Source organism: Bos grunniens, chromosome 12 (genome assembly GCF_055505025.1).
Source record: "Bos grunniens cultivar Pamir isolate PY7600 chromosome 12, Bosgru_T2T1.0, whole genome shotgun sequence".
NCBI classification, from domain to species: Eukaryota; Metazoa; Chordata; class Mammalia; order Artiodactyla; family Bovidae; genus Bos; species Bos grunniens.
The window spans coordinates 85,588,809-85,615,634 of NC_141176.1; the positions used below are offsets into that span (position 1 = coordinate 85,588,809).

The following is a 26,826-nucleotide window of genomic DNA, read 5'->3' on the forward strand; positions in this document are numbered from 1 at the left end:
GAAATTCGAATGACCCACGGCGGGGCACTTGGCAGGAAGAGGGAAGCAGGATGTAGGAGTAGGGGAAGACGCACCATCCCCCTCACAGTCCCTCTGCTTACATCTTAGGCTTTTTGTCTAAAATCTCTCCTTAAAAACTTCTATTATTAAGCACCAAAGCTAAATGAACACTGAAATAATTATCTGAAAAAACAGGGGATAAAGACTGGGAAATTATTTCCATAAACAGCGGGGTATTTCCTGAAGCCAAAAAATGTGAGTTATTTCCTTTATTATTTTTAATGCCCTACTAAATGCCCGCTAGTCCTTGGAGGGTCAAAAATAAACTCTTATCTGCAGTTGCTCTTCTTATCTTTGAAACTTATCCGATAAGAACATTTTCAACTTTTGAGTTGCAGGAACAAGCATCCTTAATAAAATTATATGGTACTTTCTTCGATATCTGATTTCTGTCTCTATTTATCCTCTGTCTTTTGACATTATTATTACTGGGCACTTTAAAAAAAACAGGTTGTACAGTTTGTTATTCTTAAGTACATTGAGAACCATTAAATTAAGTAAATTTTTCTAGATAGTTTTTATACAACAGGAATGTTTATGTATATGTGTGTGTATATATATATTCTCATTTCAACTAACTGATATTAGCAGTAAGTTAGTTTTGGCATTTCAGAAAGCAATAATGAAAACAATAAAATATTCTGCTTCGAATTCTGATCATTTACATTTTTTCAATTTTGTGACTATAAATGTAAACATTTAGAAATTTTTACTTCTATAGGTTCTCTTGAGTTATATGCTTCATGTTAATTAATTGGTATAGAACATATGGTTTCTTGTCCTTCCAGGAGTCTGTTATGTGTACATTTTTTTTCTTTGCTTTAAAGTTTGTTTCCTTCTTATTCTTTGTGGGAGGTATGCATCAGCAAAATGAAGTATATCAAGAGTTAGAGAGATACATAGGTCTTTAAATCACTGTAGCCAGTTGAGCAAAGACCTTAAAATATACTGTCCATTTTCCAGTATTATGTAAATCTAGCTGAGAGAAAGAGATATATAGGCAAGAAACAGTGAAATGACGTTGCAGATAGAATGCCAAAATTTATCACTACTGTTTAGGGGATGTTATAGGAATTAAGAGACGATGGATGGCCAGGGAGGGCACAAGTCATTCTAGACATGCATTCACGGAGGTAGCGGGGTGAAGTTTGCATGTGTCAAAGCTTGGGTGATTTCCCGAGCCAGAGAAACTTGATTCTGGCCTGCTTAGGGCAAACTACCTGGGCTGGTAGGGTAGTTTGAAAATAGCAGACAGAAGCTGGTATCAGACTGTAGACAGATTCAGAGTCTGAGCTGAGACATATTGGCATGGGGTGACTACTGTGACATATGCAAGGCACTTTATGCAATACAGCATTTATTCACGAATCCATTCTTCCATTCACTCACTGAACAAACAGCAGTCAACTCCTAACATTGGTTGGATGTGCTGTCAAGGGCTGGGTGGACAGGATTTTGGAGGGAAGAGAAACTGGAGGAAGGGAACCCAAGAGGCTAATGAAGGTGCCCAGACAAGAGAAAATGAGGGCCAGTGTGGGGTATGGTGATGGAGGTGAGGGAGAGGGGCTGGACTTAGAGGGCTTTTCTAAAATTTTATTGGAGGATAATTGCTTTACAGAGCTGTGTTAGTTTCTGCTGTACGACAAACAATGTGGATCAGCCCTGTGTATGCATGTGTCCCCTCCCTCTTGAGCCTCTCCACCCCCCCATCCCACCCCTCTAGTTTATCACAGAGCCCCAAGCTGAGCTCTCTGCGTCACGCAGAAGGTTCCCACTGGCTGTCTGTCCTACACATGGTAGTGTATCTACAGCAGTCCTAATCTCCCAATTCGTCCCCCTCTTCCCTTCCTCCCACTGTGTCCACATGCCCAATCTCTACATCGGTGTCTCTATTTCTGCCCTGCAAATAGGCTTACCAGTATCATTTTTCTAGATTCCCTATACACGCATTAATATGTGACATGTGTTTGTTTTTCTCTGACTTACTTCACTCTGTGTGACAGACTCTAAGTCCATTCACAGCACTACAAATGACCCTGTTTTTTCTAAGAGGCCTTTTGAATTCATACTGGAGCCATCATTTAACTTGCTGGCTATAGGAGATGAAGGAAAGGGGAAGAGGAGAAGGTGGCTTCAGAGTTTCAAGCTGGGCTGACTTGGCAAATGCTGTTGATAGAAGGAATGAAATTAGGTGAGTGCATGCAATGCTGGAGTAAAGAGGATAGATTTACTTTAAAGGAGCAGTATCCTACATGCGATTAGTTCCAGGACTAGAGTTGAAATGAGAGCTCAGGGTTGGGTATACATCCTTAACGGTGTAAAGAAAGCCACTAAGTCTATTTTAATGAGACATTTTACAGTCAGCCCTCCATATCCACAGGTTCCACATCCAAGGACTCAACTAACCTTAGATCAAAAATATTTGGAAGAGAAAATTCCAGAAAGTTCTAAAAAACAGAGCTTAGTAACTATTTACATAGTATTTGCATTGTATTTACAACTATTAGCATAGCATTTCCACTGTATTAGATATTCTGTGTGTATGTGTGTGTTCGCTCAGGCACTCAGTTGTGTCTGACCCCATGGACTATAGCCCACCAGGCTCCTCTGTCCATGGGATTTTCCAGGCAAGGATACTGGAGTGGGCTGCTGGTTCTTCCTCCAGGGCATCTTCCTGACCGGGGGATCGAACCCTCACCTCTTGGTGTCTCTTGCATTGGCAGGCGGATTCTTTACCACTGAGCCATCAGAGAAGCGCAGGGGAGGCTGTGCATAGATTATATGCAGATAAAACCACATTTTATATGAGACATGAGCATCTTGAATTTAATATCCATGGCAGTTCTAGAACCAATCCCCCATAGAAACCAAGGGATGACTGTGCTTACACTGTAGTTGAAGATCATAGAGCCAAGAAAGAAATAACGGAGAGGATCACAGATTATATAAGCGTTTATGGAAAGAATGAGGAGAAGATTTATAAGGAGCAGGGTAACTGGAAGAAAATGGGAGCAGAAAAATGTTTCATGTGTTAATATTTTCAACAATAGATTTTCATACTCTTTGTTAACAAATGTTGCTGTTTAGTAACTCAGTCATGTCCCACTCTTTTGTGACCCCATGGACTGTAGCCCGCCAGGCTCCTCTGTTCATGGGATTTCCCAGGCAACAATACTGGAGTGGGTTGCTGTTTCCTTCTCCAGGGGATCTTCCCGCACCAGGGATGGAAACCATATCTCCTGCATTGGTAGGTGGATTCTTTACCACTGAGACACCCAGGAAGCCTTAACAAGTATTGAGCCCCTATTATGAGCTAGGCACTATTTTAGGTCTAAGGTTACATGGGATTGCGTATAAATGTCCTTGGCCTCATGGAGATTATATATTGGTGGGGGAAAGGCAAGACAGCTTGAAATACTCTTATGTGATATGATACAACACGCAGAGATTTTAAAGAACTGATATGCAATATGTTCATGCTCAGTGCTCAGTCATGTCTAACTCTTTGCCACCCCATGAACTGTAGCCTGCCAGACTCCTCTGTCCATGAAATTTTCCAGGCACGAATACTGGAGTGGGTTGCCATTTCCTACTCCAGTATGTGATGAAGATTCAAAGTATGGGTGTAACCCCCAAATAGTATAGAAGATATTTTAAAATGAAACATTTTTTTCTTCTTAGGTTTATGATTCAGTAATGCCAATAACAATAAACTAGAGTTATAAAAGAAGAGATAAGGTAGAGTGTGGAAGGGACAGAACTTTAGGTAAACGACTGATGTGCTTGTCATCATCAGATATAACACAGCTTTTTTACAAGTCTATAAAATGCCCAAGTCCTTGAGGAAGGGAGTTGCAGAAAGAGGTGGGGCAGGGTCCTTGAGGCACGTTTCCTTGGGAAATGAAGCTGCTGAGTAGATGTTAACTGCAAGACTCAGTCTTTTCTGAATTGTCAGAAATGAGTGTAATAAACAAAGGCAAGCAAGGTTCAGAAGGCAGCCAGCCTGCAAATGTTATAATCAAAGGTCGCCTCTCTGTAAAGATGCATCTTGCCTTTGCAAGGATAGTTGCTGTTTCTTGCGGAAATCGTCTTCCCTGTAAATATCAGGATCCTGTGTGTACTAATTAGATACACAAAACGTGTGTGTGCATGCACGAAGCCACACACACATACACATACACACACACACACAGGCATAATCGCAGTTTGCCCTTTAGAAATTCTTTTCATCATTGCAGTTCTTTCCAAGGGTATTGAAATTCAGTGAGGCATGAGCCCTCGATAAATGCTTGCTTGTTTAGCCAGAAAACATTGGGTATGAGCCAATGTATATTTTGTGAGTTATGAAACAATATGTTGTAGGATTAATGAATTTTTGAAACATAAGATTAAGAAACCTTTTGTCCAGGTGGCATGATAAAGGAATAAAGACACTCTGAGTGTTTTAAAGATCTATAGTACATTAAAACAGTCCTATACAATTAATCTCCATCACAGTCTACCTGTGTGTGTGCTCAGTCACTCAGTCACGTCCGACTCTTTGCGACCCCATGGTCTGTAGCCCGCCAGGCTCCTCTGTCCATGGGATTCTCCAGGCAAGAATACTGGAGTGGGGAGCCATTTCCTTCTCCAGGGGATCTGGAGAAAGGGTCAGGATGACCCAGGGATCAAACCCAGGTTTCCTGCATTGCAGGCAGATTCTTTACTGTCTGAGTCACCAGGGAAGCCCTACGTCTATATGTATATGTTTAGCTAATTCCCTTTGCTGTACAGCAGTAACTAACACAACATTGTAAATCAGTTATACTCCAATAAAAAAAGTTTAAAAAAGAAAAACTTATGGGTAGAGAATAATAATAAGATCACCAAATCTGAAAATTAAATCATTTTCAGCATTTTGATTGATGTGGTATGTGTTATGTAAGATAAAATAATTTTTTTTTAAAAAAAGATACCAATTCATGCTGGACAAGTGATTTTATTCTCACCTTTGGAGGCACTAAATTGATAGAATCTGGATTTAGGAGCATTCCCAAGCAGTGGACCCTGTCCAGCGGTATGGAGGAAATATCAACTTTGAGGAAATTTCTCAGGTTCAGCAGCAGAATCTCCAGGTAAAGAATAAAAGATCACAGTTTCAAATGTGAATGGTAAGTAGGGGTTGGAAGTTTGGGAAGACATCAGTATGGGGAGCTTAGAGACCAAAGGTAACACAATTCTTTATAATGTTGGTGATTCATTCATGGCCCTTTATATCATGAGAATTAACACCTGGGTTATAAAGTTAATTGTATTATATCACTTCAGCATTTTGGAGAACATCATTTGACACAGTCCATTAAAAATGCCTAGCATAATGAATATATTATTTTGGGATTCCAGTGAAGTCTAATGAATAAATATAACATTTAAGCACATTCCTAAGAACCTAGTCTAGATTCATTTGATAAACTAGATAAGCTCGCTGTTAATGGATTTGTTCTGGTTGGCTGAGTTAATAATGAGTGCTTAAAATTGCGCCTAATGCATATTTACTCAATAAAAGAACCATCTGAGTGATGCCTCTATGTGCAATTGGAAGCCCGATGTAATAAGCATGCATTTGAAAGCTTTAAAAACTATTACTACACATTAGGATTATATAATTTGAATTTTTTGATTTTTTTTGTCTTTCCAATCTCATTCGATCAGTGTTGGGCAGGACATTTGTTTACATTAGAGCAAATGAATAGTGTAAATATACTTTAAAGAAATTTTCATGGTCTGGGAAGACTAATAAAATTATAATCATGCTATGTACAAAGTAAAATATTCCAACATGTAGCTTGGCAATAGACACTTGGAAATAATCCAGAAAATTCCTAGTCCTTATATCTGCAACTTCTGTGTTTATTACTTTTCATTTAATTTTTAGTCTATGGGAAGATTTTTTTGGCTTGAAAATGAGCAATGCTTTTTGTAATTTGATTCAGGATCAGTGTATTCACTTTCACAAATATGTACTGATTTTTTGTGATAAGAGGTAGACAAACTGGGAATTCCCTGGTGGGCCAGTGGTTAGGACTCAGCGTTTTCGTTACCAGGGGCTCAGGTTTGATCCCTGGTCAGGGAACTAAGATCTTGCCAACTGTGTGGCATTTCCTCCCCCCTGCAAATCACCGCTTTTACAGAACTTGCCACTTGTGCCCTGAGCAAAGCTGTCTGTGGAGAAGATTTGTCTTGACTGTTCCCTACACCTTTCAGCTTCTTCTTGTCCATGGCTGTGTCCTCAGATGTTTGTGTGGGAGTCTTATACCCGAGGCAGCTCCAGTGATAGTGATGACTAGGTCTATGAATTAGGAATGCTTCTAGTTGCGAATAACAGCACATCTGGGCAACAGCCGCTTCACTAAGTAGTGTTTATTCTTCTCAGGTTCAGTAAGCTCGGAGGCAGGATGCTGGTGGCATTGGTCAGTGGTTAGAGGTCCTAGGGCTGGTGTCTGTTTGGGTTTCTGTTCCCTCCTAGCCGCTGGACTGGCACCAGGCACTCTTTTTCTTGAAGGCAGAAGGACGTGGAGGAAGAAGCAATGCCAGACGCATCTGTTAACCTTACAGCAACATCGACCAGAAATTACCAAAGGTTTTACTGTTATTCAATCTCCCTGGACATTTCTGCCTCCGTGCAATTGTCTAGAACTGAGGCATAAGGCCACCTAGCTGCAAAGAAAAGTGGGTGCGTGAGATTTTAGTTGAGGGAGGAAACGGGAGAAGGGAATCAGAGCTGAATGTTGGGTTAGAACACCCAGTGGGGTTAACCAGGCCGTAGTGCCGGCCACAGCTGGGGAGCCGGGCTCTAGCGATTAGGAACAGAGGTCCCCAGGGACCAGCTGGACGAGGAGGCACAGGGGACACAGGCTGCTCGCATCACCATCGGCGTCCCCCTCCATCCACACTCACCCCGATCTGCATATTGACATGTGGGGAGCTGTTGTACCCTGGAGGTGATTCTTAGTGTTTCTTTCTTTCCCTCTTGATTTTATTTGATTCTCACATATTATATAATAATACAGAAATAGATTGCCAAACCATCTCTCATCGCCGTTTCCTTAACTGGTTTTCATGCTTCTATTTTCCTTTTGATTCATATCATTTACATGCATTTCAGTGGAAAGATAATTAAACACTAAGTTATTTTTTCACTTCACATTATTTCATAACCGTGTCCCTCTGGCTGCTTTCTTCTGTCCTAATGAATGTCTGTATCACCTGCACTGATTCCTTTAAAGGATAGACATTGTTAGCGATCCCAGCTTAGTAGCCATTATAACGTTCCTTAGCTCCAAGAGATTACTTGCAAAAGAGTTATTATATCCACAGTAGCAGAAGGACCCAATCATATTTGTTATTTTTGAAAAGCTATTTTTTTTTTAAAATTCCCCTGGTTTGAGAATGATGTAACCATGGTGACTTAACAACTTTCATAATGGATGGATCAGTCAGTCAGCTGAAAACTCTGCTGGTTCAACATGCAAGTTATCTTTGTGTTTAAACAGCCCAAACCACTATTTTAACTTTGAAGAGTGATCAAAATTATCGCTAGATAGGTCAAGAGAACTATCTTTCTTATTACTTTTGGCATTATATGTGTGTCTTTGTGTCCCTATGTATTTTATTTGTGGAAAAAGTTGTATTTCTTCAACTTCCCCTGCCATCTTTATAACACTGAGCAGGTTTTAAAATGCAGCACTTAGCAAGTTACCAGAAGGCCAGAAGGCTGAAATAAAAAATAAAAAAAAAAACAACCCACTAGATTTCATATAATCCCAAATAACTTTTAAAATTTGTGAATATCTTTATACATATTTAGATGATTTTGCCATTGTTCATCACAAGGTTAAATAATTATAGATTCAATTTCTAACTACAGTTGCAAAGGCAATTTTGTAAATACACTGTGTTGTCGTTGTTAGTTGCTCAGTCATGTCTGACTCTTTGTGATCCCATGGATTATAACCCACCAGACTCCTCCTCTGTCCACAGGATTTTCTAGACAAGAATACTGGAATGAGTTGCCATTTCCTTCTCCGGGGGATCTTCCCCACCCAGGGACTGAGCCTGGGTCTCCTGCATTGCAGACAGACTCTTTACCATATGAGCTACCAGGGAAGCCCAATTGTTACATCACTTTTAGATGTATCCAGTGAAATCTGCGTACCTCATAGGCATGATAACGTTGTTAATAAAAATAATTAATTTATAATATTGATTAAGTTCTGCCTTCAACCAACGACTGGATAAATAAGTAAAGATCTTGACTGCAATGCAGAAGACACAAGGGACTCAGGTTCAATCCCTAGGTTGGGAAGATGCCCTGGAGCAGGGCATGGCATCCCACTCTAGTATTCTTGTCTGGAGAATCCCATGGACAGAGGAGCCTGGTGGGGCTACAGTCCATGGGGTTGCAAAGAGCTGGACATGACTGAGGACACCTGAGTGGATTCAAGCAATAGAATATTACCTGGCCATTACAAAGAAGCAGCGTACTGGTAATGCGGCAGATTGGATAAACCTTGAAAACATTATGCTGAGTGAAAGTAAACCATAACAAAAAAATCTAAATATTACTTGGCTTAATTCATATGAAAATCTAGAATAGGGAAACCTATGAAGACAAAAAACAGATTAGTATTTGTTTATGGCTGGGAGGTATGAAGGAATAGGTGGGTTCCTGTGGAAAATTCTGAAAGAGATGGGAATACCTGACCACCTGACCGCCTCTTGAGAAACCTGTATGCAGGTCAGGAAGCAACAGTTAGAACTGGACACGGAACAACAGACTGGTTCCAACTAGGAAAAGGAGTACGTCAAGGCTATATATTGTCACCCTGCTTATTTAACTTATATGCAGAGTACATCATGAGAAATGCTGGGCTGGATGAAGCACAGGCTTCATCAAGATTGCTGGGAGAAATATGAATAACCTCAGATATGTGTACCCTTATGGCAGAAAGTGAAGAAGAACTAAAGAGCCTCTTGATGAAAGTGAAAGAGGAGAGTGAAAAAGTTGGCTTAAAACTCAACATTCAGAAAACTAAGATCATGGCATCTGGTCCCATCACTTCATTGGAAATAGATGGGGAAACAGTGGAAACAGTGGCTGACTTTATTTTTTTGGGCTCCAAAATCACTGCAGATGGTGATTGCAGCCATGAAATTAAAAGATGCTTACTCCTTGGAAGGAAAGTTATGACCAACCTAGACAGCTTATTTAAAAGCAGAGACATTACTTTGTCAGCAAAGGTCCATCTAGTCAAGGCTATGGTTTTTCCAGTAGTCATATATGGATGTAAGAGTTGGAATATAAAGAAAGCTGAGCACTGAAGAATTGATGTTTTTGCACTGTGGTGTTGGAGAAGACTCTTGAGAGTCCCTTGGACTGCAAGGAGATCCAACCAGTCCATTCTAAAGGAGATCAGTCCTGGGTGTTCATTGGAAGGACTGATGTTGAAGCTGAAACTCCAATACTTTGGCCACCTGATGCAAAGAGCTGACTCATTTGAAAAGACCCTGATGCTGGGAAAGATTGAAGGCGAGAGGAGAAGGGGACGACAGAGGATGAGATGGTTAGATGGCATCACTGACTCGATGGGCATGAGTCTGGGTAAACTCTGGGAGTTGGTCATGGACAGGGAGGCCTGGCATGCTGTGGTTCATGGGGTCGCAAAGAGTCGGACACGACTGAGCGACTGAACTGACTGAACTGAACAGATGAAATGCATGTTTATTTTTGAAGTGGGGAAAGTATTTCAAAATTGACTATGGAGATAATTGCACTTATATGTAAATATACTAAAAATCATGAAACTATACTATAAATGGATAAATTGCATGGTAAATAACTATCTCAATAAAGCTGTTTAAAAAGGAAAGAAAAAACTATGGACAAGTTCTGCCTTCGTATTTTGGGGATTTCACACCGTTTTTCTACTTGGATTTACATTATAATTTCATTTCCACTGAGGAGTCTTATTTTAATGTAACACATTCGTGAGCGATGCGAAATCCCATGTGTCTGTGGATGAGTATGATACAGTCAACACTGTGGTCAGCAGTGTGGAATGTGGAGCCGGGTTTCTTGAGTTCCAATCAAGTTTTGCTACCTGCTGGCTGTGTGATATTGAGAAAGTTACTGTGCTCTCTGTGCCTAAATGTCCTCGTCCATAGAAGGAAGAAAATATTACTTATGCCACAGAATTGTTGTGAGAATGGAAACAGTTCACACAGTACTGAAGTTAAAGAAGGCCTGCAATACAGAGGCACCCGGTAAACTTTTGCTGCTGTTGTTAGACTGAGATTGTTGCTGTTCAGTCACTAAACTGTGTCTGACTCTTTGTGACCCCATGGACCACAGTGTACGAGGCTTCCCTGTCCTTCACCAACTCCTGGAGTTTGTTCAAACTCATGTCCATTGAGTTGATGATGTCATCCAACCATCTCATCCTCTGTCGTCCCCTTCTCCTCCTGCCCTCAATCTTTCCCAGCATCAGGATCTTTTCCAGTGAGTCAGTTCTTCGCATCAGGTGGCCCAAGTATTGGAGCTTCGGCTTCAGCACCAGTCCTTCCAATGAATATTCAGGACTGATTTCCTTTAGGATGGGCTGGTTTGATCTCCTTACAGTCCAAGGGGCTCTCAGAAGTCTTCTTCAGCTGAATAGGGTTCAGCATCTACTTTGCTCCTCTTGCTGAATTTTATAGATTGAAGTGCTGATCAACCTTGTCTCACACAAAGAGAGAGATGACAATGAAAGGACTTTGGTATCTATTTATTGTCCTTCAAGTTTGAACTTCTTCCAAGTTACATGCCAAAGAAATCACAGCTGTCTATAAAGAAAACTAATGCAAAGTTGACAACCTGATTAGAATCTCTAAGTTTTGTGGAAAGCAAAGAATTGGAGATACCTGGTTTTCCAAAGATTTCTAGAACTTGTACTGTTCACTGTTTCTGTGTCTATGTAATAGACTGAGAAGGCTTGGCTAAGCCTTATCAAATAGCTCTTAGAGTCTGTTAGTCTTTGATTTAGAGGCTCCAAATTTATCTCAGTATTCTCAGAGATGATTGGGAATGGAATACATTTGCTGTTGTTCTGTCGATAAGTCACGTCCAACTATTTGCGACCCCTTGGACTGCAGCTCGCCAGGCTCCCCTGTCCTTCACTATCTCCTGGAATTTGCTCAAGTTCGTGTTCATTGAGTCATCTTCTGCCTCCCTCTTCTCTTTTTGCCTTCAATCTTTCCCAGCATCAGGATCTTTTCCAGTAAGTCGGCTCTTTGCATCAATTCTTAATCAGTTTTATAAATGGTGTAATTTACACAGAGTAAAACTCATCAGTTTTACAGGTACAGTTCTGTGCATTTTGACAAATGTTTAAGATTTGGTAACCCCCACCACCATCGTGGTAAGGAGCATTTCCATCACTCCACAATGGTACCCCAGCCTGCTGCAGTCCACGCCTCCTGCAGGTGTCTGGCCCTGATCTTTCTGTTACTATGTTTTACTTCTAGAATCTGAGTCAACACCTGGGAGTGAGATCGCAGGCTATACAGTTAGTGTGTATGTAATGTTATTAGAAACTGCAGACTGGTTTTGAAGTGACCCTACTGCCAGCAGTTTCTGAGAGTTGCTGTTCATATCCCCATCAATACTCACTGTCATCAGTAATTTATTTGGCTGTGCCGAGTCTTAGTAGCAGCAGGCAGGATCTTCGATATTCCTTGCAGCATGCGGGATCTTTTAATTGCAGCATGTGGGATTTGGTACCCTCACCAGGGATTGAACCTGGGTCCCTTGTTTTGAGAGCTTGAAGTCTCCGCCACCAGACCACCAGGTAAGTCCCTGTCATCAGTGATTTTTTTTTCTTTTAGCTATTTTGTTGGGATGCAGTGATACCTCGTGATTTTGACTTGAAGTTATCTTAACTCTTCATACCGGACTTCCCTGGTGGCTCAGACGGTAAATTGTCTGCCTGCAATGCGGGAGACCTGGGTTCGATCCCTGGATCGGGAAGATCCCATGGAGAAGAATATGGCAACCCACTCCAGTACTCTTGCCTGGAAAATTCCATGAATTGAGGAGCCTGATAGGCTACAGTCCATAGGGCTGCAAAGATTTGGATACGACTGCGCGACGTCACTGTCACTTAGCTGCTCACGGTGTCGAGCATCTTTCCACTTATTGTTTGCCATTGTCCTGTGCTTATTGGCTTTACTGCTCTTCTTTGCTAAAGAGTCTGTTCAATTTTGCTCATTTTTATCACTTTCCTTCTTATTGGTTTGTAAGAGTCTTCATATGTGTGTGTGCTCAGTCGCTCAGTCATGTGTGACTTTCTGCAATCCCATGATCCTTCCAGGTTCCTCTATCCATGGGATCTCCAGGAAAGGATACTGGAGTGAGTTGCCATATCCTTCTTCAGGGGATCTTCCTGACCCAGGGATCGAACCCACCTCTCTTGTGTCTACTGTATTGGCAGGGGGATTCTTTACCACTTGTGCCACCTGGGAAGCCCGAGAGTCCTTACATAGTCTAATCATTTTGTTTTTGTTTTCAACTGGAGGATAATTTTATATTATGACATGTTTTAAAATAGATTTTAGAAAACATTGGTGCTGCAGATTTTGCTCATCTACTTTATGGAAAGTGCCCTTCATGTTTCTTCATTGTCCAGCCAATCAGCTAACTCACACTTTTTGCTAGAAAAAAAATATTGAATTCCATCTTTCAGTCCTAACAGATACCTCAACATGGATTCCTGTACCAATCCCTTCACATCAGAATTCCGACTTCAGGATAGATAAAATTTGGATATTTGCCAGAAGTTTTTCGTTCTTGGATGAATGTGTCTCCTCTCAGTGTTTCTAACCAAGGCTCCCTTGATTGCTCTCGCAGTGAGGATTGATTTATTTATATTTGTGTGTGTAAACAGTTGAGGATGGAAATGCTGGCCATTAACAGAAAATTATCTTCATTCCTATTCCATTGTACAGTATTTCTAGATTCAAAATATTCCAACGCAGGTCAGAACATTCCATTTCTAAAATCTTGAATAAACAGATGAGAAGCCTTTCTTAGACACTGATATTCTGAATTGTTCCTTTAACTGGTGTTCAGAAGTCTTTTATTCTGGGCTGATGCGCTGTAAAAAGGTGAGGGATGTTGAGAGTAAGGTTTTCCTTTTTCAAGGGAGAGCATCTTGCTGGGAGAGGGTGAGAAGGGAGAACCCAGGGCATCTCAAGCTTTGGGGTATTTAAGCAGGGGAGCTTTGGGAAAGTGTACGCGTGCAAGCTGAAGAAATGGGACCTGTTTCCCCATCCATGCCTGCGTACTCCTGGGACAATTTCATGTACTGGGAGCATCCATACCACAGCCTGAAGACCTTTGTTCTAAGCTAATGTGGTTCTTTAGAAGTAAAAGTTTAAGAGGCAATGGAATGCCAGATATTCCCAGAAAGGTAAATTGTTCCCTTCTGGAAGAGAGTGAGAGTTTCCCAGTGGAGAACACAGTGGTGTCTGTGAGTGGCTAAGTGAAGGTCATAACCTGCATTTCTTCAAGTCTTGTCGACGAGAGAGATTTTAATGCCCCACGACCATAAATGAAGTATCTCCGTCTCTCTCCATATCTCTGCGTCTCTCTGTCTCTCTCTCTCTGTACATTTTTCATAGAAAGTGGTGGTGGTGGTCTTATTTATGTGTGTGGTTAGTTGTGTCTGACTCTTTGCGACCCCGTGGACTGTAGCCTGCCAGGCTCCTCTGTCCATGGGATTTCTCAAGCAAGAACAGTGGAGTGAGTTGCCATTTCTTCCTCCAGGGGATCTGCCTGACCCAGGGATGGGACCCATGTCTCCCGCATCTCCTGCACAGGCAGGTGGATTCTTTGACACTGAGCCACCTGACTTTTACTGTTATTTAAAATCAGGCATTGTCACCCTGTTTTTAAGAATCTTTGGTTAATATTCCTCTGGTATGATTTTCTTGGGGACCACCTCAATCTGTATCAGTGGGAGAACTAATTATTAGAGTATTTAATTGAGAGTTTCTTTCAGGCACTTTTCGAGAAACAATTGAACATTTGAAAATTCTCTGGAACTGAACACTGAAGACAGTGGTTGCAAAGATCCAAATAGACCAGCCCAGTCATTACAAAAATTATTTTCATTTATTCAAGCCTTTAAAATAAAATATTCATTTAATAGGATACTCACAGAGGCAATAAAATACATAATTTAATCAGGCTTTCAAACCCATTTAAAAATAGAGAACTTTCATTTGAGAAAGCTCAGCTATTTTTCTTCCCTCTAGCACATTAGAAAAAAAAAAACTGCAACTCACAAGATACTACGTTGTGTAAGAGAGCCAAATTCTGTTTGACTTACATATCTTGATGAACAGGGAGGAAAAAATCTGCTTGCTGCAGCTGCTGGCATCCAGGCCCTTGACTTTGGGCATCTTGAAATTATGATATGAATTCATGGCATGTCTTTAATGCATCTGCCTGCTTCCCATTTTATTAGACAAGTGTAGGAAGAACTTGACAGACAGAGGGAAAAGTCTTCCTTTTGCACCATTTGGAACAATAGTCTTTGACCCTCCCTAATAGGAAGATTGGTAAAACCTCTCCCCTACTAGCCTTTAAACAAATCCCTAGTTCCTTTTAATATGTTTGCTTGACAATGGAAGCATACAGAGGACTCATTCAATTGTAAATGTGAACCTAGTATAACGAGGCATAAATGGGACGCATTTCAAAGCAGAGTCCCTCCCCGTTGATACTCGAAGAGCTAAGAGCTGATCCTATAATTCATGATCCTGTAATGTTGAAGCACCAGCTTGACCCGAACTCACACTAACCGAATGCAACAGGCCCTTGGAAACCAAGACGTTTGAAAGGCAATGGATGAGGCAGTGAAAAATGGCCGAATATTGGGTTGGCCAAAAACCTCGTTTGGGTTTTTCCTGTACTATCTTTCGGAAAAACCCAAACGAATTTTTTTGGTCAACCCAATAGAAAATGGAACTAACCTACTCTGAACTGAATTGAGAATGAATCGCTGCAGAGTGAAGGAAAGGAGATTAAATTAGCCTGGTGATGGAGACCCGACTGTTGGCCAGCTGTTCCACATTTGCCTTGAAACCTCGCTGCCATTGTCCAAATCCTCTTAGCTTCCTCCTGTTAGACCTGTTTACAGCAGCCCAGGGACTCAGCTGGCAATGCCCTTCCCGCTCTGGGCCCTGGGTTTGTCCTCCTCTTCCTCACTGTGTGATACCTTACTTGTTTCCCCGCTGGCTCCCTGGCTTCATTTTTACTGCTACTTACTCCTGTGTGTCTCGTTGACTCTGGTCTCACATTTCAAGCAAGTTTCTGGTTTTTTTGCTTTTCCTTGTATTTGCCATGATCTCCCATTGAATGGAGTTCAATCTTGTTTCTTCCAAAGCATCTCCTGCTCTCTGTGCCTACTGCCCCCTCTCTGCTCTAGAATGTCTACTGTGTGGGCTTCCTATGAACCAGCTAGCTGTCATAGTAACCAGAGTCATACGGGCAAGTCTCCAGGGCTCAAAGAGCTTTGCCAAACTCAAGCCATTGAATTTGAAGAATTCTGTTTTTCCTACAAAAAATCAAGTGAGCATCATTGGACTCCCAAGGCTGAGTGACAGATGTAAAAAATCCCTATCAAGTTATGGGCTGGATTCTAATTTGGTTATTAAATTCTCTTGTGTCCTATGTTGGGTTTAGTCTGATGTTCAAGGATATTTTGGGGCCATACTCAAAACCAATGTATACATATGTGTGTGTGTGTCTATATATATACATATATATATATATATAAAAAATCACATATATGTGTACAAATATTTGTTACATTAAATATTTGGATCGCCAGTCGCTTGGTACCAAAACCAATACACGAATTCAATTCAAATTTAAATTTTCACTGTAACTTTTTTTCTGCCAAATATCCTATCCAAACAAAGAATTAAGTATTTGTTAGAGCTAAAGCATATTCTTTAGGATGCTTTTTGGTCCACTGGTGTTTGCTTTTCGTCTGGTTGAAATCCTTCATTGACCTGTTAGAACGATGACTTAGGTACTGGTTCGTTGTCTCTGCCCTCCGGAAATTCCACATTGTTTTTCCTATAATATTTCTTGTATACCACGTACACTAGAAAACAACACACAGCAGATGAAGCAAATTTCATAGTAATCAGCTGCCAACTTATATTGGACAGGCGTTGTAATTGGTAACTCAAAAAACAGTTGGCATTTTCTGTGGGCGGGAGGCAAGTAGTGAGCACAACCCCTGCTCTGAGTTCCATGGATCCCTCATGGTAAGAGGGGCGACTGCACTGCAGAAGGACCTAGCACACGAGGGGCTATGCACTCACCTGACTTCGGCAGGCATCAGTTAGGTTGCTGGTACTTACCAGTAACAACCACAGAAGCACGTCTTCTGTCCCTACCATCTCCCAGTTATGCACAGGTCCTCAACAGATAAGCTAAGGTGCATTGTCAAGACCTTGGTCTGCTGGTCTGTGTTGGAGGAGTTGAGCTGGAATAACTGTCTCTCCCAGCCTTCACGCACTTCTTCCCATGATGGTGGGGCCCTGGCTGATGGGTGATCAGCCTTCCTCTCGTCCATGAAGCTGCTAGTCTCTTATAGCAGCCTTGTGTCAGAATATTTTTGAGATCAGCTCACACCTGGACAGACTAGCCTGTGGTTGATGTATCTGTGTGCTAAACGCACCCGTGGGAAGCAATGAAAAGGGGTGGTATTAACAAGCCCAATCTGGTCATTGTTGCCAGCTGTATTTTCTAATTAAGCTTTATCAATTGAATACAATAAACGTGCTATTTTGTTATCTAAGTATCTGATATTTTTTCCCTTCTACTTCTCATTTGGTTCCAAAGTCAATAGGGGAAGAGAAGGTATTATTTATTGGCACCCTCAGATTCCAGTACCTCACACTTAAAATTGATATAATAGTGCTATCTGTCTCATAGGGCAATTGTGAGATAAAATGCTCAAGTGTGTAGTACAACCCTGGGAGACGACCAAGAGATCAGTAAACGCCAACTCTTGTGATGATGCACAGCTGAGAAAGACAACAGCCTGCTTCCAGGGTCTTCATACGTCAAGATCCATATCTCCATGGTTGGTCCCCGCACTTCTAATATATTAGTTTCGAAGCCACTGAGCTATTGACTCTATTGAATTGAACTTGTGGTTAATTAAAATATTCTACTTTTATTACGCACTGTTTTAAGCCAGGAATCCTCACCTTAGCACTGATTTTATTTAACCAAACTATTTTCTCCTTCCTTCTTTCCCTCCTTCTTTCCTTTCGTTGGTCCAAAAAACATTTAGACTTATAATCTTTGCACCAAAATATGTCTCAGCACTGCATGTCCTTAGGAGAAGCGCCTCCTGGTTTATATTCTTGCTGCTAAAACTCTGGCAAAATATAAGACCGATGCTATTACCCACTTTTCCATTATTCCTTCAGCTTATCTATTAATCCCAGTTACTTAACTAGTAAATCTATGCGACTGCTCCATCGCCAGTCTACTTTCTCTGGTTTGTCTGGTAGATGCCGCCAGTACTTATTTGGAAAAATCCCACAGTGCACCAAATTGGGTGCATCTCCAACAAAGAGAAAACAAGGTAATTAGGCCATGGAGCCCTCTGTCCTGGACCAGTGATAACTCACTGGAACGTTTCTAATGGATCCAGAGGGCCCTATTCTAGGAAGGAAAACTGTGCTTTGAGAACGACATTCAAGACCACAGTGTGGAGAACGATTAGCTCCCATGGGCCAGTTGAATACCTATTGGAGCTAAGTGGAAAAGCAAAACTGTATCTCTGCTTATTGGATCACTTAAGAGTCATGTTAATTTTTCATCCGCCTTCACTATGCTGTCCCTGTTAAAGTGCCATGAAGCTTAAAGGTGAAGTTTCTTTATTAAAAATAAAGAAAACCAGGGTTTGAAATCAAAGGTCAAATATCACCAGTCATTAGAAAATGTTGAGAAAAGTTTCAGGCAGGTGAAGGCTGGCAAGTGGCAGGGGCTAATGGATCAGAGCTATATGCTATGTTAGAATAAAATAAAAAAATCAGACTTGCTATTCCCCATACTTGAAATAAAGAATGAGTGTGCTTCAACTGTTTCAATTGTATGGCTACTAAAATATATATAAATAATATATGTACACATATATGTCTTCCAATATAACTTAGCCTGATAAATGTCTCTTGTTACACCAATTTTCTGATAAATATGCTATACGTGTGTGTGTGTGAGTGTTTGTGTCACTCATTGTATCTGACCTTTGCGACCCCATGGACTGTAACCCTCCAGTCCATGGAGTTTCTCAGGCCAGAACACTGGAATGGGTTGCCATGTCCTACTCCAGGGAACCATTTTTCTCAGTACATCATCTTGATATGCTTAATATCAAGTCGTAATAATATGGGCGACTTTCACCACCCACTTATTTCACTGCCAGAAACAGGGAACTAAAAAATGCCGTACTGGCAACTTCAGGATTCCTCAAAGCGCGTCAGCATGAAAGGTGACTGTGAGTGCCCCTCACCTGCCAGGAACAGAGCCGCCGCGATGATCTGGAAGATGCTGTAGATGAGCGGGAAGGTGAATATGAGGTTGAGCTCCTCGGGGGTGAAGGAGAGCTGGACGATGGTGGAGCACAGCTGTGTGTTCTGCATCCCTGTTTCCAAAGCAACGGTTCGGCACCTGAAGGAGAGGTCCGGAGAACCAGTGTTTTCACCGGTTTGTTCTGGGTGTTGTTCTGCTTTGTTATTGTGAACAGTAGAAGTAAACATGACTGTAGAAACCTTATGGTTACAAAGGGGATGGCAGAGGGCGGGGAGGGGTAAACCAGGAGTTTGGGATTAACAGACACACACCACTATATATAAAGGAGGTAATCAACAAGGAGACCCGATATACAGGGAACTACACTCAATATCTTGTGCGTGCCCGCGTGCTTAGTCGCTTCATTCGTGTCCGACTCTGAGGCCCCATAGCCTGTAGCCCGTCAGGCTCATCTGTCCATGGGATTTTCCAGGCAAGAATACGGGAGTGGGTTGCCTTGCTCTCATCCAGGGGATCTCCCAGACCCAGGGACTGAACCTATGTCTCCTGCGTCTCCTGCACTGCAGGTGGATTCTTTACCCACTGAGCCACCTGGGAAACCCTCAATATCTTCTAACAATCTATAATGGAAAAGAATTTGAAAAATAATATGCACATATGTATAACAATCACTTTGCTGTACACTGGAAGATAACACAGCACTAAATTATTCTAAAAAAAAATTACTCCAGAAAAAAAGCAAATGTGAGAACAAGTACATATATATGTATGTATAAATATATCTGTTTTAATGCATTTATTCACATAGTTTTATTTATATTAGACAAATATGTAACTTATTAATATATTATTAGATAATATAGATATTTTACCTTTTTCTCTACATATACATAGATGAAATCTTACTCTAGTCACCCTAATGATTACTGTAATAATGAGAAAATGGATATGAACCTCTATAAAACCTCTATGACAACCTAGAGGGGTGAGATAGGGAGGGAGGTGGGGGGGTGTATAAGAGGGAGGGAACATCAGCCTGTGGCTGATTCATGGTGATGGATGGCACAAACCATCACTAATTGTAAAGTAATTATCCTCCAAATAAAAATAAAATTAAATTAAAAAAACCTCTATAAACGTTAAAAAGTCTTGTGTAAACAAAAGCTGCTGTTACTGTTTTCTCCTCTTTACATTAAAAAAATTGAGGTTTATAATATTTCTGGTCCAGAGGAACAAGGAACACCAGTTAGCTTATTTTATCCTCTGAGCAGTAGACAATATCTTGTCATCTATTTCTATAGTGCACATATGTATAATTTATGTATGTTATACTTAGTATATTGGATAATGTTCATTTATAAGTGATATATACTTATTCAACAGAATACTGAATACATTTTATATAAATAAAAAGGATAAAATAAAATTACATTCCGATGTGCTCATTGGAGATGAAATGCCCTTCCTTGTAGCAGGCCCAGACGTGCCAAAACCTGTGTGGATCATGAGTTCATCTCGCTTCTGGCTAGAGGAGCCTTGTAGGTCACAAGGCAGGTGTGGATGCTTTTGTGGAAGTCGCTTTGTTTGGAGAATAAGAGTATGTGACTGCAGAAGAGTCAACATGCGCTGTATGCGGGGTGTCCAGGAGCATTTGAACAGCAAGAGGCAGTCGGTGTTGTCTTCCTGGGGAATGTGCATACTTTAGGAATGAATGCATCTACTCAGAGTGATGTCGTCAGAAATAGGGTGAACGTTATGACAGGCGAGAAATTTTGAATTTGCCTTGTATTTGCAGCTGTTCTAGGCTGAGTTGTATTTTCCTAGATGCATATGCTAAAGGTCCTAACCCTCAGGACCTCAGATTCGGACATGATTTGGAAATAAAGTCACTAAAGATACAATTATTAATAGTGAAGACATGATTTGGATGTACCCTAGTTCAATACAACCAGTGTCCTTATGAAAAGCAGGAATATGAACATACAGACATCCTTAGAAAGAAGGCAGTGTGAGGAGAAACGGGAAGATGCATCTATCAGCCAAGGGGAGGGACCTGAACAGACTCCCCTTTATTCCTCACAAAGGACCTATCCTGCTGACACCCAGATTCTGGGCATCTGTCCTCTAGAACTGGGAGACAGATTTCTGCTGTTGAAGCCTCTCAGTTTTTGGTACTTTGAGCAGCCCTAGCAAACGAGTTGGGCTTCCCAGGGGGCTCAGTGGTAAAGAATCTGCCTGCTGATGCAGGAGATGCAGGTTTGATCCCTGGATCGGGAAGATCTCTTGGAGTAGGATACAGCAACCCACTCCAATATTCTTGCCTGAGAAATTTCATGGAGAGAGGAGCCTGGCGGGCTACAGTCCATGAGGTTGCAAAGAGGTGGACACGGCTGAGCGCTTATGCACACACCCACACGGAGCAGAAGAATACAGTGGCTATCACAGAAGAAAATTCCTAGTCTGATTCACTAAAAACACCATACCTGTGCCAGGACTGACCGGCTATCCTAGCCAGAAAAAACCCTAAGGAGTAGCCAGCTATGGGAAATATGGTTCCTATGATCCAGAGTCTGGGCTGTATGATCCAGGCGCTCTGGTACAGCACGCCTCCAACCACGGCTATGAGCACTATGAGCAGGGCGCCTGTGATGGATCCAATCTGGAAGAGAGACACAACAGCAGCAACAATCGTGAGTCGAAGCAAACTCAAGTACTCTTTTGGGAGAAGAAGCCTAAGGCTCTCTTTCCTTCTGGGAAAATGAGAACAGTGACCCCTCTGTGTGTCTCTTGCCCGATGGTCATGGTAGACCCATGGGAAATGCTGGTGCTTGCCTCACGCTTCCAGTTATAGGAAGATTAACAGGACACGGAGTGCTGTTAATCTCAGTTGGCCTGAAGAAGATGTTCTACTTGCAAATCATCCTTGTCACAGGGGAGGAGAACCCACTCCAGGAAGAATCAGAAGACCTGGCTTCCAAATTCACCTCCCCCTGCCTGCCTTCCTTAGGTCAGTCATGAACCCTCTCCGAGGCACAGCTTTTTCATCTAGGATTGAAGATGAAATCCTGCCCTAGTCACCTTTTATGATTGTCTTGGTAATGAGAAAGTGGAAATGAAACTCTATGAAGGTTAAAAAGGCATGGGCGAGCCAAACTAGCGTTATTGCTGTCTCCTTTTCACATTAGAAAAAACAGAAATGGAGATGATAATGTTTTTTTTTTTTTTTTTTTTGTGAGAGGAAAAAAAGAACACTAGATGGCTTATTTTGCCCACTGGGAAGTGGAATCTGTCCATATATATACATCTTTTTTTTTCCTTTTGAGCTTTTTATTTTGTATTGGAGTATAGCCAATTAACAGTGTTGTGATAATTTCAGGCGAACAGTGAGGGGACTCAGCCACGCATACAGTCCATGTTTATATATCTGTATCATCTATCTCCATCTCATCCGGTTAGAATATAGTTGGTGAAGGGAATGAATGGTCACTCATTATATATATCATCATTTGTATGTGTATGTATATATGTATCATTTTTTACATATATATGTGTGTAATATACACACATTATATATTTAATATATTTTTATATCTGTATATATACACTTACCCATATACACGCACACACACACATATATATATATATATTTATATAAATATAAAATCTATCAATTGCCAGGCACTGGATTGGCTATACGGATACAGGGGTGAGAAAGACATGACCTATTTTCTAAGACAGCCATCCAGATATATTTTATAATACAAACCCACAGAGCAGAGGTAAAATAAAGTGCTGTGTGTGTACAGAGTAGAAAAAAGCCAAGAGGCCGCATTTGAACGGGGTGAACTGGGAATCCCAAAGGGTGGATAGAAACTTGCCACGTGGACAGGGAAGGGCATTCCAGAGGAGTGGGCTGCGTGTCTACTAACGAAAGCCCCTTGGAAGGGGCTTTCTGATCCCGTGAGAAAACCAGTTCAGTTGATGGAGAGACTCGTCATTGCAGCACACACGCTGGGGCCTTGAGTGTGCTGCCTGTGCCATGAGTGACGTGGGACTCTTACCTTAAGGATGATCTTGGCTTTTTGGGGCCACTTGTGGTTAACATACATTCCAAGGGAGACGGGAACAACAAGAGCCACCAGAGATATACCTGAAGGTGACAGAGAGCAGTGTGATCGACAGAACGCAGCACAGGGAGGATGAAAACAAGAATAAGCGGTCTCCAAAAGGTTTAAGATATAGATCAGACTCCTTTCTTGAAGACACTAAATAATTAAAAAACAAACAAACTCCCACAAACTCTACTGCTTCACCTACTCCAGTACATAATTCAATATTTCTGGTGGAAAAATCGATTATATTGATGATATAAATCCTTTCCCTAAATCTTAGATTAATTTTTTTAGACTTCCTTATACTATCAATTGATATCTTTTAGTTTCAACTTGTCAGCATCTTGGCTTATTTGGCTTTGGAGTTTTATATCCTATGAAAAATATCTTTTCAAAGTGTGTGTGTGTGTGTGTGTGTATTCTTGGGGTGTACAAAGATGATAGTTAACATCTGTCTGTTACTTCACAGTAGTAGAAATAAAAGAAAAAAGTCCAGGATTCTGCAGGCATTCTGTGGCTAACGACTTTGAGTTAAGATTGATTAGGGTGATTCAAACCTGCAGCAGAGAGGTGAGACAATAGGTTGAAAAACCATGCTTTAAATTTTCCATGAGATAACATATTTGGCGACCTCTCAAGTAATTATACGTCTTTGCAGGAACGTGCTCACCCAGCCAGATGAAAGAGTCATGCTTCAATTTCTCCGTGTTAAATTTACTGCTGTTCTTGAGACATGTGGTTTGTTTCTCCTTATTATTTAACACTCATTTGTCCAGTGGCTGCTTTTAGATAATATACCACCAAACAACTTGCAAGTTCTCACAGGCTGTTTCTTTTTCAGACATCCTTTTAAAGCACCAGGAGAAACTGGAGTCGAATAATGAAATTCTGAGAGTGGGTGTTGCTCGGTACTGGAGTAGATAGAACTAGGACTGTGAAATGGATTCTGGATTCCAGGTCTGTAAATGTCAATTTAAAACGAATGTAATAGTGATAAAAACATAAAGTCTTTGCAGCCTTCTGGCCCTCCTGGCAGTATAAGGGTCTGCAATGACTTTTCCCCAGAAATTACACAACGGGATTAAGTAATAGCTAAGCGTACCAAAAGCAGGAAAAGAAAAAAGAAAAACAGGAATAAAAGAAGGAGAAAATGGTGGAATAAAGGAAATGAAAAGGGTCACTGATGGACATCCTGGTAAGAGCTCCTAGAAAAATCCCCTTTGGGGGCCCTTGCATCCCGCTCTTGGGAGGAACATTCTTCCTCTGGGTCTCCAGACTGTTCCCTAAAGGGATGTTTGTCTGCCTTAAAGGAAAACCATGCTGATGCATATCAACCGTCCTGTAGTGTCTTCCATCTGGGGACTGATACTGTGATTGGTATGTGAGTGTGATTGGGCTTTGGTGATGTATTTGTCACATGTTGGGTCTGTTCAAAGGCAGCCCAGCTCCATGTTCGGCCCCTCTTTGCTGAGTCTTTATCTTTTGGGGGCAGCCTGAGGCTGCAGGATACACACACAAGCAGGACCAGCTGCTCAAGTCGATGGCAGAATTGCATTTCCTCTCTTGATCCATATGAGACCGCATAAAGTTTGAAAGTTGACTCACAATTGGCTGGAAAAGACACCCTTTGCCCTTCGTCTCTTTCAGAGTGTAGGACTCCCGCCTGGAGAGGTGGGTTGTTGTCATCCTTTACTCCCCAGCAGGCTGGATCTTGTGTACCTTCTTCCCCGTGTGCCTGAGCTCTCTGTGGCAAATACCTGTCTATTTCGATGTGAAAGCCTCTGCTTACAATAATGCCATTTGAACCATAACTGGATCTTTAACCAAGTTTATGTGGCAGGTACCAGAGGGAAGAAGGGAGAAAGAAAAAAAGAGAAGGAAAGAGAATGGGGAACAGAGTCACGCGGTGGAACCTGGAGCCAGACAGACTCAGAGCGGGACCTTATTCACAAGCTGTGAGAACTGTGAGTGCTTTGTGCCCCTGAGTCTTGGGTTCCCCATCTGTGGAATGGGTAGCTTTCCGTCTCACGGTGCTGATGTGAGAATCCGATGGTGAAGTGGATGCACAGTTCCTGGTCCTAGACTGCTTCAAATGCTTTGAGGGAGGAGGAGAAACAGCAACTTGTTGCGGTGTTTGCGGTGTTACCGGCTGCGCAAGTGGCCTTGGTCTCTACCTAGCTCTCATCCTCTGGAGGGACTCAGGGCGTGTTTGCTGAGTTATCAGAACATCGGAGGCACCGTATGGGAGCTAGGCACAACAGCCCTGCCCACAGAGCAGGGTGAGAGCGGACGGGAGGGCTACTCCCAGCTTCCCTCTCATCTTGGACAAATTAAACATATGCCCTGAGCCTAAATTGCCTCGTTGAAAAAGTAGTGATGACATCTTGCTAATTAATCAGATTGTGTGTTTTCCACATTAACGGATAACAAGAAGATTAGGTTGGAAAACAGGCCTGGACAAAATGGTGAATAAGCAGAGTTAATATCTTTGTTTGGCAGGCTCTCATTGAAGATTTTTAAAATCTTTTCCTCTCTGTTTCTCTTCACTTCTATTTTCTTTTCCTTTTTGCCCTTCGTGTCTTGTATGATGACGTCTTTCTCCTTTGGGGGTACTAATGACTCTTTTTCACTTTCTTTTCCTTGCTATCAATCATTCACACTGTAGTTAGAATTTTCCAATATTGCCATGGGGCATTTTCCAGAAGGGAATGAATATTAAGAGGAGGATGCTTTCAGACTAAATTTTTTTCTTAAACAACAAGTGATTTAGAATTAAAAATTCTCATTCAGCAAACAAGTTCTGTGAGAAGTGTACACCACTCAAGCAAATTGCCCTTTTTAGGAAGGTGCCCTTCCCAGGTGGCAGACTGGGGGTTGAGCAGCATGAGGCCTGGGCAGGCGGTTGTGCAGGGTCAGCTAAGGCCTACTTGCAGTAGATGATGCCTGGCAGGAAGGAGTTCCCTGGGGTCAGTAGAAGGACCACTGGAGGGGAAATCCCATACTGAACACGTGTGCCAAAAAGAACTGCTTTTTGGGAGGGATGGGAAAGGGGTTGTCTAATGGCCATGGTAGGAATAGAGAGAAAGTAGAGACCATCTGAAGATACGACAATACAGATTGTCCCCAGGGGCTGTGCCAAAGTTTGTTCGGATTCAGTTCTGTAGACCTGAATCATGTTTTTTTTTTTTTTTTTAATCACAGAACCAATCTTTCTTAGAAATGGAAGCCATCCAGGATAGCTTTCCATGCCAACAGGAATCCTTTTTACAATCAACCATCTTTCTGAGGCACCATTCAGTCTTTATTCACATGCACCCTTCCATGGGACCCCCACACCTCTTTGTGGCAGCCCATTAGGGAGATACGTGTCTCCAAGGGCGGTTGAGAAAAGACTATTAGCATATCAGCAATGGGTCCTGATGTGCTAACTCACCCACATCTCAGCTGCAATGGTCCTGGTTCTGGCAGATGCCTGGTTTGCGTAGACCAGGAACTATCCTGTCCTGCCATTGACCCCACATTCCACCAGGTACCTAATCTCCTGCCATTATGTGTTCCCCTAGAAATGGAAGCCCTTTGGGTGTGGAGGTGACCATCTGGGAGCTGAGATGAGTAGACACAGAGTTACAGCTTGCACACTGGACTCCTGGGACCGGATACACAAGCTGGGTCAGTAGATCATCTTCTGAATCAAGACACGGTCCCCAGGGGACAGTTATAAACAGTGTGTTTCACCTGAAGGCTTCTCGTGGCCATTGCTTACTGGGGGCCCTATTTTGAAATCATCAGTGGAATGTTTTTTCGGATTTCTTTAACTTGAGTATTTGGGAGCAGACTCGTCCCCCCTGGATTAGTTGTGCTCTGGATTATGGGAAGGACAGAGCCTCCTGTGCACCAGGCTCCAGTCCCCTTGGGTCCAGAAAGCTGTGCTCAGGGGTCCCTCCCGTCAGCCCCTCTCCCTGGTGATTTCAGCGGAGGACAAAACCAATTCTCCCATGGGCTCAAGGTTCGGAA

The 26,826-nt window shown here is 41.9% G+C and overlaps 1 protein-coding gene and 1 long non-coding RNA gene across 4 annotated transcripts in view; one reads left to right on the forward strand and one right to left on the reverse strand.

The window, feature by feature from the left end:
* The window catches only part of LOC147362031 (uncharacterized), a 111,521-nt gene that overhangs the window by 79,710 nt on the left and 4,985 nt on the right, over positions 1–26,826 (forward strand). For both annotated transcript variants that reach the window (XR_015138454.1, XR_015138455.1), the window contains exons 2-4: positions 23,654–23,769; positions 24,653–24,776; positions 26,376–26,481. This is a non-coding gene — a long non-coding RNA (uncharacterized LOC147362031). The remainder of the gene's footprint in view (positions 1–23,653; positions 23,770–24,652; positions 24,777–26,375; positions 26,482–26,826) is intronic.
* The window catches only part of SLC10A2 (solute carrier family 10 member 2), a 36,659-nt gene that overhangs the window by 548 nt on the left and 9,285 nt on the right, over positions 1–26,826 (reverse strand). The window contains exons 3-6 of one of the 2 annotated variants that reach the window (XM_086330556.1): positions 22,762–22,850; positions 21,184–21,359; positions 18,681–18,838; positions 16,011–16,250 (exon numbers count right to left, since the gene is read on the reverse strand). In XM_086330556.1, the coding sequence (XP_086186682.1) occupies positions 16,159–16,250; positions 18,681–18,838; positions 21,184–21,359; positions 22,762–22,850 (515 nt within the window). In that variant the 3' untranslated portion in view covers positions 16,011–16,158. Of the gene's footprint in view, positions 1–16,010; positions 16,251–18,680; positions 18,839–21,183; positions 21,360–22,761; positions 22,851–26,826 lie in introns of those variants that run through there. The other variant, XM_086330557.1, reaches the window with a different exon arrangement.